This window comes from Ixodes scapularis, unplaced genomic scaffold (genome assembly GCF_016920785.2).
Source record: "Ixodes scapularis isolate PalLabHiFi unplaced genomic scaffold, ASM1692078v2 PGA_scaffold3__209_contigs__length_174095766, whole genome shotgun sequence".
Classification (NCBI taxonomy): Eukaryota; Metazoa; Arthropoda; class Arachnida; order Ixodida; family Ixodidae; genus Ixodes; species Ixodes scapularis.
This window is the reverse complement of record NW_024609868.1, coordinates 83,527,313-83,537,672: the sequence shown is the minus strand read 5'-3', so window position 1 is coordinate 83,537,672 and position 10,360 is coordinate 83,527,313. Positions and strand designations below refer to the sequence as shown.

The 10,360-nt window shown below is 47.6% G+C and overlaps 1 protein-coding gene across 1 annotated transcript; it reads right to left on the bottom strand.

The window, feature by feature from the left end:
* Nucleotides 1–7,912: 7,912 nt before the first annotated feature.
* Nucleotides 7,913–9,253, bottom strand: LOC121837217. The gene has a single exon (XM_042292788.1). It carries the CDS (start codon nucleotides 9,251–9,253, stop codon nucleotides 7,913–7,915), a length of 1,341 nt encoding a protein of 446 aa, XP_042148722.1.
* Nucleotides 9,254–10,360: the final 1,107 nt, after the last annotated feature.

Sequence of the window (10,360 nt, the reverse complement as noted above, 5' to 3'; positions counted from 1 at the left end):
CATGGCGAGGAGGACCACTTTGACGGCATCGAAATTTCGAAATAGATCGCCAACATGGACGTTATCAACACCGGGCGTCTTATTTCGCTTTATACCGAACAAAATAGTGGCTAAAGTGTAGATGTCAAGAGGAGGTAAAAAAGCAGAAGCAGATGCTTTGTAATTGGAGCTTGTACTAGCTGACGTAATACTACTGTCCCTGGGGACCCCGGATGACGCCGCAAAAGGTTTGTTAAATTGATTGACGGTTTACTGCAAGTCGGTGCCAAAATGTATTTGAAGTGTCTAAAAAATTCGCTGCCTAGTGGCGCGCCCTCTGATAGTGTTGATTAACTCCCACGTATCTCGCGCATTTGCCCTGGCCTCAAAGAATTTCTTCTGCAAGTAGCGCCGTTTAGCCGACCGAATAACTGCATTTACGCGGTTTTTTGCGCACCTGAGTTCAGCCCTTAACTCCAGGTTCTTAGGTGCACAACGAGATCGCAGCGACAACGCCTCCTTCGCCTTAATTGCTGCCATAATGTCCGTAGTGAACCAGGGTTTACCCGATCGATCCCATCCACACTACATTGGCCCATACCATGTACTGTAATGAACGGCCGTCCTGGAGACACACAGGAGTCCGAGCGGCCTTCAAAGAAGCCAGCAGACGTGGGGAGAAGATCAAGCATCTCGGCCTTCCAAGAATCCCGCAGTGGCCCGAGAGGTCAACGCACCCTTTCCCGCACTTCCAGGCTGACCCCCTCCTGTCGGGCAGACTTGTACGTAGTTCAACTACTCTACTCAAGTCACTGCAGATTAAATACTTTTCTGAGTAGTTCAGTAACTTTCACTTACATTTTTATTTCGGTAATCAGTAGTTTACTTTAATTACTTTTTCTGAGAAACTTCCACTGAAATTACAAATTACTTACGGATTTTAGTGGTTGTTTTGACTATCAACAAACATCCCTGCACAAAAAAGATAAAATGTCGGAATATTAGCTGATATTTGCAAAGAGTCGGATCGGAAGCATGTGGCGTAGGAAAGCGGGGGGGGGGGGGGGGGGGGAGGGGGGAAGAAATGAATTTGGAAAGTCTGAACCCCCCCCCCCCCAAAAAAAAAAATATATATATATATATATTTTTTTTTTTTTTTTGGGGGGGGGGGGGTTTAACAAAAATGCTACGCTGCGCAGGGAGTGAAAAGACACGACGTAAGAGAGGCCAAGTAACTGTGGGATTAGCACTGAAGACTGGCCTTTCCTTGACTCCTGAAGCTCAAGGAGACTTGACCTATTTGAAGAAAGGGTTTGGTCCCCGCTTTTCGCCACGTAGGAACCCTCGCCCAATATAGGAGATTTACACACTGCATCCTCACTCATGGAGGCAACAAAATGCAGCACCCGCTGTGAAGCTCATCTGATGCAACCGTAGTTTGTGCAGTACTTGAGGAATCGCGTGCTAAAGGGCAACTCAGATGTGACCTTTTTGCTTCGCCTTTCTTCCCAAAACTCAAAATATGCAAATCTTCAAAGATTCGACGATTGTTCGAGAAATCTTATTAATTCCTCCAACGTTTTTAAATGAAAAAAATTATATACAAGCAGTGTTCGAAAGTATTCTAAGCAGACTTCGGAAGTAATCCGTTAAAAGTAAAGGAATACATGAAATGTTACTCTTTCAAGTAATTTTGTAATTGCCACGTGTAATCGTATGGTCGTTCCCAAATAAAATAACTTCTTGATAATAAACGAGGTCTTGACGAATGGGTTTTTGGAATTAAAGAAACACTGGATTTAATATTCTTGATACAATTTGAGTTTACAAGACGGACACTATTGGTGGTCGCGTACCACCATCGCACACACACTCTCGCTTTGAGTCCCGCTGTTAGACTGACGCATAGTTTTCTTGAGCAGCTTGGTCAACCCCCGGACATTTTCCATAGGCCCAATGGAGTCGAGTTTTGTACAGTAGCGCCGAATTCCTCGTCCGTGGTGGGGGGGCTCTCATTACTTGAACGAGTCAACTTATCATTTTATATTCGGTAAATTGTAAAATTATATTAAGAGCTAACCATGCTATTAATAAAATATCTGGCTCACTTTTCAAAACGACTTTTATATACGCGTTTGGAGCGTAGTAGCCTGCTTTGAAGCCGTTTCTAAGCCAAGTTGTAAAGAATCCAACATGGCGCCCCTTTATTTTTGTAGGGTGGTTCTCGTATGGATCGCTCCGGGTTCGTGCTGGAGCCTGGATCCAGGCTCCTGAGCATCACGCCCGGTCCCGGTAGTGTAATAATAGGGACTTTTAACAAACCGTGTTCCGCGTACCGCACTATCGGAGCCTTTGAAGCATGCTTTTAAGTGCGCGCCCCGCTGTCACGGTATCACTCCGGGTGCGCGCCTATAAAGCATGTTTCAAAGGCCCCGATAATGCGGTACGCGGAACACGGTAACAGTTCGCTAAAAGTCCCTAACGTAATATACGATGTGCGATTTCGCTTTCAGTTGTATAAGGTGCGTATTCGTGTGTGTTCGTTGTTCTTCTGTTTCGAGGCGTCCCGCCGTCCAGTAAGGAATCCAGAGCTGCGACCGAAATATTTCGAGGCATATTTATTGCACAGATGCTAAAACGGAATTAAGTACAGCACTGCACCTGCAGGCGCGCAAAAATAAAACATTGACAAAATCACTTCGTCAACCTCTCCCACAAGCTCCCGTTTCAGGTCGCCAGCACCTCTCATCTGTGCACGATCTCATCACTTCATTATTACATGCGCCTCCGCACACCTTGGGAATGAGCTTTATCACTAATTTTATCGCTATCACTTCTTCGGAATTGTCACTAACGCATATCTTTACAAGTGTACACATTGACCCACATAATTATGCATTCAACATGCCAAGTTGGATCAGCTGTTTACTGAAAGTAAAGTTGTTCACTGATTTAAGAAACATAAGCCACTTACGATGCTCCCAGCAACCATTAGCTTCATTTTTACATATTCATAGCTTCTCACGCAACCAAGATGAAAATGTGAAATAAAGCTTCGAAAAATGTTGGCACTCAACAGGCTGTACAACTGCTTGGGAACCACGAAGTGTCCGAAGTTTTCTTCCTCCTTGAGGCAACGTTCAAATGCTCGTTCCATATGTCCCAGCATCTGTAATGACAATGTGGTCATGGTATTTAAAATTTTAAACTAATTTAAAAACAAAACAAATGTCTATCTACAGAGAATAAACTAATGACATAATGCCGTTGTCGCACCCGGAACCGTGCAGAAATAAATGAAACTTCAAATTAATATATAGGAAGCCTCATTCTTTCTTTTTTATTATCCTCCGTCTGTTCGAGGACCGCCAAAGAGCATTTTCTAGATTAAACCCAATTGCTGCACTTTAAATAAGCAGTTGTGCACAAATCGAAGTGGGGCTAAGTGTATACCATTAACTTCATTAAAACCGTACTTGTTCGGGGTGATATGTTTTTACTGCGAGAACGAGCCTCCTATAGTACGGTAAATCCGCGAACTAAGAGCTATGGGCAGCAAAAGTTTAATGGTAAGTTCGCTGAGCAAATAAAACTGAGTATATACTCACCTGTCTTTTCTTGAGAAAAAAAAAAATGAACAAACAAAAACTTGTGGGTCTTGGCATTAGCGCTGTTCGTGAACCATTGGGATATGGCCACGTAAAATGCACCTCTCAACAGTCTCTGAAAGTTTGCACCAAAATATCCATCGAGTTCGACAGGCGCGCGGAACGCCGGAGAGCGAAACCACGCTGGCACGGGCACCCTTGGGTAAACAAAACCACGCGATACCGCCGTCCGCCGTTACGAAGTTTCAAATTTGGGCGAGGGTAGAGCCGGTAGAGCGAGGGGAGTAGCGGCGCCTTCCAGGGCCCAGGACGCCGGCGAGGCCAGCGGGTCGGTTTAGAGTTTTGGTTTCAGACAGAAAACAGAACAAACAGAAAGAAATATATAAAATAAATTAAATTTTATTTTCATGGTGCGGTGAAGACGTTTTGTTGAAATTACTGTTAGCGAACAAAGTTCTATATTTGTATTTTTGTATTAATGAGAGCCCCCCACCACCCAAGCGCTGCTGCCGGTGGCGACGCTATACACAGCGCCGCTGATGGTGGCGACACTAATGTCAGCGCCGCGAAACTCGGACTGTGACCGGGGGTTGGCTTGGTCTCGCCCAAGGCTGTAACCCGATCCGCATCCTGCCCGACGCCAGCCAGTCGCGCCTTCATGGCACGGGCATCCACGTGCGAGATTCCCGGCGCCGAGGAGTTCAAAATAAAACACAATCTTCTGAGAACTGAACCTTGCGCCCAGCGAAATAAAAGAAAAAGGCAAAACACAATGGCGCCTGCTTGGAATGCGCTCGGCGAAATAAAATAAAAGAGCCAGTACAGAATGGCGCTCGCTTACATTCGGGCATCCTGGCATTGTTAACGTCCTCGTTAACGACAACATAAAGCAATGCTTATACAAATTAATAAAGATTAATCTTTCATGTTTCTTAATAATAACAACATATGAATACACAGGAATTGACGCTACATATACGTGAACAGCACAAGAAACGCATAAATGCTTCAATGCACGTTATGCAACAAAAAAAAACAACAACAACAAAATCGACACAAGCGAAAAATAATATGTGTTGCAAATGTGCTCATTTCGGAATTGCACGCTTACGTGCAGAGCGCCTCGGGAGCTGAACGGTGACTTCGTCCCTGGCGGATTCTGCTTCTTCTGACGATGAAGTGTCGTCTTCCAAGTGTGTTTTCTTTGTTGTCGACGTCCATCCCTTCAACTGGGAAACATGCGCCGTAGTTGCGAATCTACTGGCCTTGGTCTTGTCAAGCTCAGTGACGCGATATGTGTCGGAGGGAAGAACCTGTGTCACAACCAAAGGCCCTCTGTACTTCGGTTGAGCCTTCGTTGGCTTGCCTGTTGGTTCAGTAGCTTTTCTCATAAAGACTATTTCTCCGACATCGTACAGTCGCGCACGAAAGTGTCTTCGGTCGTATGCGGTTTTCAGTTTTTCCTGTTCCTGTTCCATTTCCTTGGGGTCCTGCCACGCCGGTCCCTCAGCTTCGACTAGCCGTTTTAATGCGGTGTTGTGAAAGTCTGGTTGATATCCGTGTAGCATCTCGAAGGGAGTCCTTCCCGATGTTTTGTTCACGGAGTTGTTCAAACTACACTCAGCTAAATTCAGTTTTTCGTCCCAGTCGCGCTGCTGGGGGTCTGTCATCGAGGTTGTGATGACAGGAAGTACTGTCCTATTCACCCTCTCCACCTGACCGTTCGCTTGCGGGTGTCGTGTAGAGTTAAGCACGTGGTGTACGGCTCGTGCACCGCAAAACTCCTCAAATTCTCGAGAAGTAAAACAACTGCCCCTATCTGTGATTAGGGTTCTCGGCAGGCCTCTTTCTAGGATAAACTCCTGCAGAGCCCGCAGTACGTGCTTGGTCGATGTGTCGCGCGCTGCGAAGAGTCTCACAAATTTTGTTAGGTTGTCAATGATGACAAGCAGGTATTGGTTTCGCTTCTTACTTTGCACGAATGGACCCATGTGATCCATGTGCACCACCTCAAATGGTCGCGTGCCTGGTGGTATGGGATTAAGGAGACCTTCTCGTCTGCCAGCAGGTATCTTGTTGGAAATGCACTCAAAGCACTGTGAAATGTGTTTCCGAACGTAGTTCCGCATTCGCGGGAACCAGAAGCTCTCTTGAATCTTGGCAACTGTTCTGTCAAGTGCGAAGTGACCCATTAAGTCATGGGACTGCACCACTACAGCCTTCCGCATACACTTGGGCAGCACAAACTTGTATTTTTTATTGCCGTCGTGTTCGATTTCTCTCATGAGCCTATCCTCCTTCAGAACGTAGCCGCTCACTCTTCCCTTCTCCTGCCCGGTGCGACAATGTTCTGGCTTTTCTAGTATGGCTACCAGTTCTCGTAGCTCTTCATCTCCTCGTTGTAACACTAGCACTTGGTCTGCAAGGTCATAGGTGAGGCAGATCTCGAAGCGGTCCTCAAGGACAGAGTCCATCGTATCCACCGGCTCCTCAACTGGGCTTCGGCTAAGTGAGTCCACATGAAGCATCCGTGATCCGGGACGGTGCCTGATTGAAAAATCAAACTCCTGGATCAAATCATACCACCTTGCAATCTGGGGCTTCTGTGTTCGTTGTGCATTAAGGTACACCAGAGCCTGGCAGTCAGTCACAATAGTAAAATGGATGCCAAGTAACAGCGGTCTAAGCCGATCCACCGCCCAAACGATAGCCATCAACTCGAGCTTCGATGAGTGATAGTTGCTCTCGGCGTCGGTCGTTCTTTAGCTTACGCAATAGACAAGGTGCCACTCGTCGTCTTTCCGTTGAAGGAGCATTGCTGCCAATCCCTTCGCACAGGCGTCTGTATGCAACTGCGTCTCCGCATTCGGGTCGTACAGTTGAAGTACAGGTCCACATGTTAGTTTTGACTTCAAAACTTGGAAACTTTCCTCTTGCTCAGAGTTCCACTCAAACTTTGCATTCTTCTTGGTGAGCCTTGTGAGGGGTTCAGCGATTAACGCATACTTCGGGACGTAGCGTCGGAAAAAGCTCGTCAGTCCCAAAAATCGTCTGACATCATGAGTGTTCTCTGGGACTGGGAATTCTGTGATTGCGCGTACCTTAACTGCGCCGGGTTGCACCGCTCCGTTCTTCAGTCGAAAACCCAGAAAATCCACACTGTCTCTTCCGAAAGCGCATTTGCTTAAGCGAAGGGTTAAATTCGCCTTCCTGAAGGCTTCGAGGATTTGGCGCAGCCGTGTAATGGTGTCATCCCAGTTTTTCGCTGGAATCAGCACATCATCCAGGTAGCACATAGCTATCGTTCCCCTCAGCGGCCCCAAAACGTGGTTCATAAGACGCTGGAACACGGACGGAGCATTCGTGAGTCCAAACATCATCCTCTCAAATTGACCGGTCTCGTCCGGAGTGATGAAAGCTGTCTTCTTCTTCGCATCGTCAGTCAAGGGAACCTGAAGGTAGCCGTGAGCGAGGTCGAGAACTGTGTACATCACTGCTCCGGATAGTCCTTCTAGTTGATCATCAATGCTTGGTAGGGGGTATTTTTCTTTTACGGTCTGGGCGTTCAGTCGTCGATAGTCTACCACTAGACGCTTCTCTCCGTTCTTCTTCTGAACAAGGATCACGGGACTTGCGTAAGCGGAATGCGTCTCACTCACAATTCCCTCTCGTTTCCATTCGCTGACGATCTCACGAATCGTTTCTCTTTCGGCCACGTTTGTTCGGTAAGGCCGAACCGCAACTGGTGAGCTTCCCGGCACTTCCGGGATGTCCATTTCGAGGACATTTGTGCACCCAAGCTCGCTCAAGTTCGTAGCGAAGCACTCCCGATACTCGTTCAGGAGATCAAGGAGCTCATTCTTTTGCACCTCGGTCACCGACGGACCTACTTCGACCTGATTCTTGTCTATCGGCTTCCGAATTGCCGTGGTGAAAACCCCTTGTTTCTCGGTTTCGTAACTCTCTTCCGCTCGGTTTCTCTGGTTGTCCTCCTCACCGAGCGTGTTTACAATGTCGACCGCAGTGACACGTCCAAGACTTTGTCCCTTTTTAATGACTACATCGTTCTTTCCGCTTGGGAAAACTGGAACAGCAATCTCTCCGTCTTTCATGTCGAGAAGAATTTCTTTTCCACAGTTGTTGAAAAGTACGGGGCCAGTGACATCAGATTCTGATGACAGCGTGATCCAATTTATCACGTTCGCCTGGAGGGTGGATTTTTCGGTTGTCTTTACAATCAACTTGGGATCGTCGCTCAAGGGTTCGAGGTGGGAGAAAGGGCACTGACTCTTGTGCCAAAAGCGTAGACATCCGCCCACCCCTGCCTAGGTCACGTACGGGAGCTCGGTGAAAGTTCGACCAACGAGCAGGTCGACCGACTGGGCCTCGTCTGGTACAACAAAAATTGTGATATCCTTCCCGGTAACACCGTCAATATCCAAGTCTGCTTTGCATTTACCAATTGTCCTTACTGCTGGGACGTCCTGGTTACCGAATCCATAAAGAGGTGTTGCGTCTCTCATCAGCTCAGCACCGCAACGCGCCGCCGCAGACGCGCGCAAGAGGCATCCGGAACTTCCGGTGTCAATCATTCCAATGAGCTTTTTGTCGCCATTCCATGTGACTTGCTTAAGGAGCACTTCAGAGAAACTCCTCTCTTTTGAGTTGCTTACGGCGTTGGTCTCACTCCTTGGAGCTCTTTCGATGCAGTGACGCTGAGTGTGCCCGGTTTTTCCACAGCTCAGGCACTTTAGTGGGCGCTTTGGCTCTGGACAGTCACGCGCAATGTGACCGAACCGTGAGCAGTTGTAGCACTTACGCTCACCCTTTTCGTTGTGTATTGGTGATCTCTTATCCTTGTTGTCTCTCTCGTCAACGGTTTTCTTGACAGACGTCATACCCGGGTCTCTGTTTCGCGGTGTGTCGGTAGCAGCCCCTTTTTCACGCTGTCCACCGAAGCGCTCTTGTCGCTCCCTATCGATCCTTTCGAATTCCTGTATGTCGTGTAGGAGGTCATCACCGTCCTCGTGTGTTCTCCCCATTAACATGGTGCACAGTTGTCGCGAACGCAAGCCGGTGAGTACTTGCTCGCGAGTATCGCAGAAGTCGAGGTTTGCCTCTCCACAAAGACGAATCTTCGAATGGAAGTAGGAAATCGTGCTCTCGTTTCGCTGTTGGACGCGGTCTTGCATTCTCCTCCAGCGTTCCGCTGCTCGGGTCTGGCGAACGAATGTTCGTCGAAACTGGTACTCTAGATCTTCCCACGACGCAATTTCTGCATGGCGTGAGCGTAACCAGTCTTTGGCAGCTCCTGTGAGATGTGATTTTGCCGTTTCCAGGAGAAAAGGTGTCGGCCACTTATGAAGAGTCGCCGTCCTCTTTAGGTTCTCAATCCAGTCTCGCGCTGCTGCTGCGTCCTCGCCTCCGTCGAAATTGGATATGTTCTTACAGAGGTCAGGCATCACCTGGAACGTCGCCACGCCGCTCACGTCCGCTGCGCCTGACTGCGCCGGAAGGGCAAGTCGTCCCAAGAGGTCCGTTAACAAACGATCCTTTTCTCGAATCATTCCCAAGAGCTCATGCAAAGAAAACCCGTCCCCCATGGAGTGAGCAACTTCAGGCGAACCCGCCTGGCTCGGAGACGCTCCCGACGCTTCCTGGTTCATGGTGAAGCGTTGAGCTGTATACATGTAATTACACCCAACACACACGCTCGCACAAACAATATAAAGCCACAACATAATACACTACATCTCATATGTAAAATGAAAACTCTGTTGATAAAGAGTTCCACAGGGAGATGAAAAAATCCGACAGTACCTGAACCTTGAGTTCCGCACAGTGGGAAGCCCCCAATCGCAGGCACTCACACACACGTCGCCCACCTGTCGCACTGTGGGTCGCTCCAACCTGACTCTGATCGCACTTGACTCGTCGATCCAGGGTCCACGGGTTTGGATGCTTGACGCACTTGATTGCTTGTGTCACTCTTCGGTCCGCTCTTCGTTCCGAGGAGTTGGTTGATAATCCCACTTCTGATATGTAATCGTATGGTCGTTTCCAAATAAAATAACTTCTTGATAATAAACGAGGTCTTGACGAATGGGTTTTTGGAATTAAAGAAACACTGGATTTAATATTCTTGATACAATTTGAGTTTACAAGACGGACACTATTGGTGGTCGCGTACCACCATCGCACACACACTCTCGCTTTGAGTCCCGCTGTTAGACTGACGCATAGTTTTCTTGAGCAGCTTGGTCTCGCCCAAGGCTGTAACCCGATCCGCATCCTGCCCGACGCCAGCCAGTCGCGCCTTCATGGCACGGGCATCCACGTGCGAGATTCCCGGCGCCGAAGAGTTCAAAATAAAACACAATCTTCTGAGAACTGAACCTTGCGCCCAGCGAAATAAAAGAAAAAGGCAAAACACAATGGCGCCTGCTTGGAATGCGCTCGGCGAAATAAAATAAAAGAGCCAGTACAGAATGGCGCTCGCTTACACACGTTACTTTTTAAGTAATTTGTAGTGTAATTTTTGTCACAAACGATTGGTAGCGAATTACTTTAATTACTCTTTACTTTTTAAAAATATTAGCATAATACAGTACCTGGACCAATACGCGCAGAACATTCAGCAGCATAAAAAAGAGCAAGTTCAACAAAATAAAAAAAAACATCAGGAAGGGGAGAATGGGCAAAAAAATACACGATGTTTTCTATGGCCGGTTACTAGAACCACTAGAAAAACGCGCAAGGCATGTACAAACAAA

Bases quoted from the DNA above. Each gene is read 5' to 3' on its own strand.
- LOC121837217 (XM_042292788.1), bottom strand. From the start codon at position 9,253: ATGAACCAGGAAGCGTCGGGAGCGTCTCCGAGCCAGGCGGGTTCGCCT.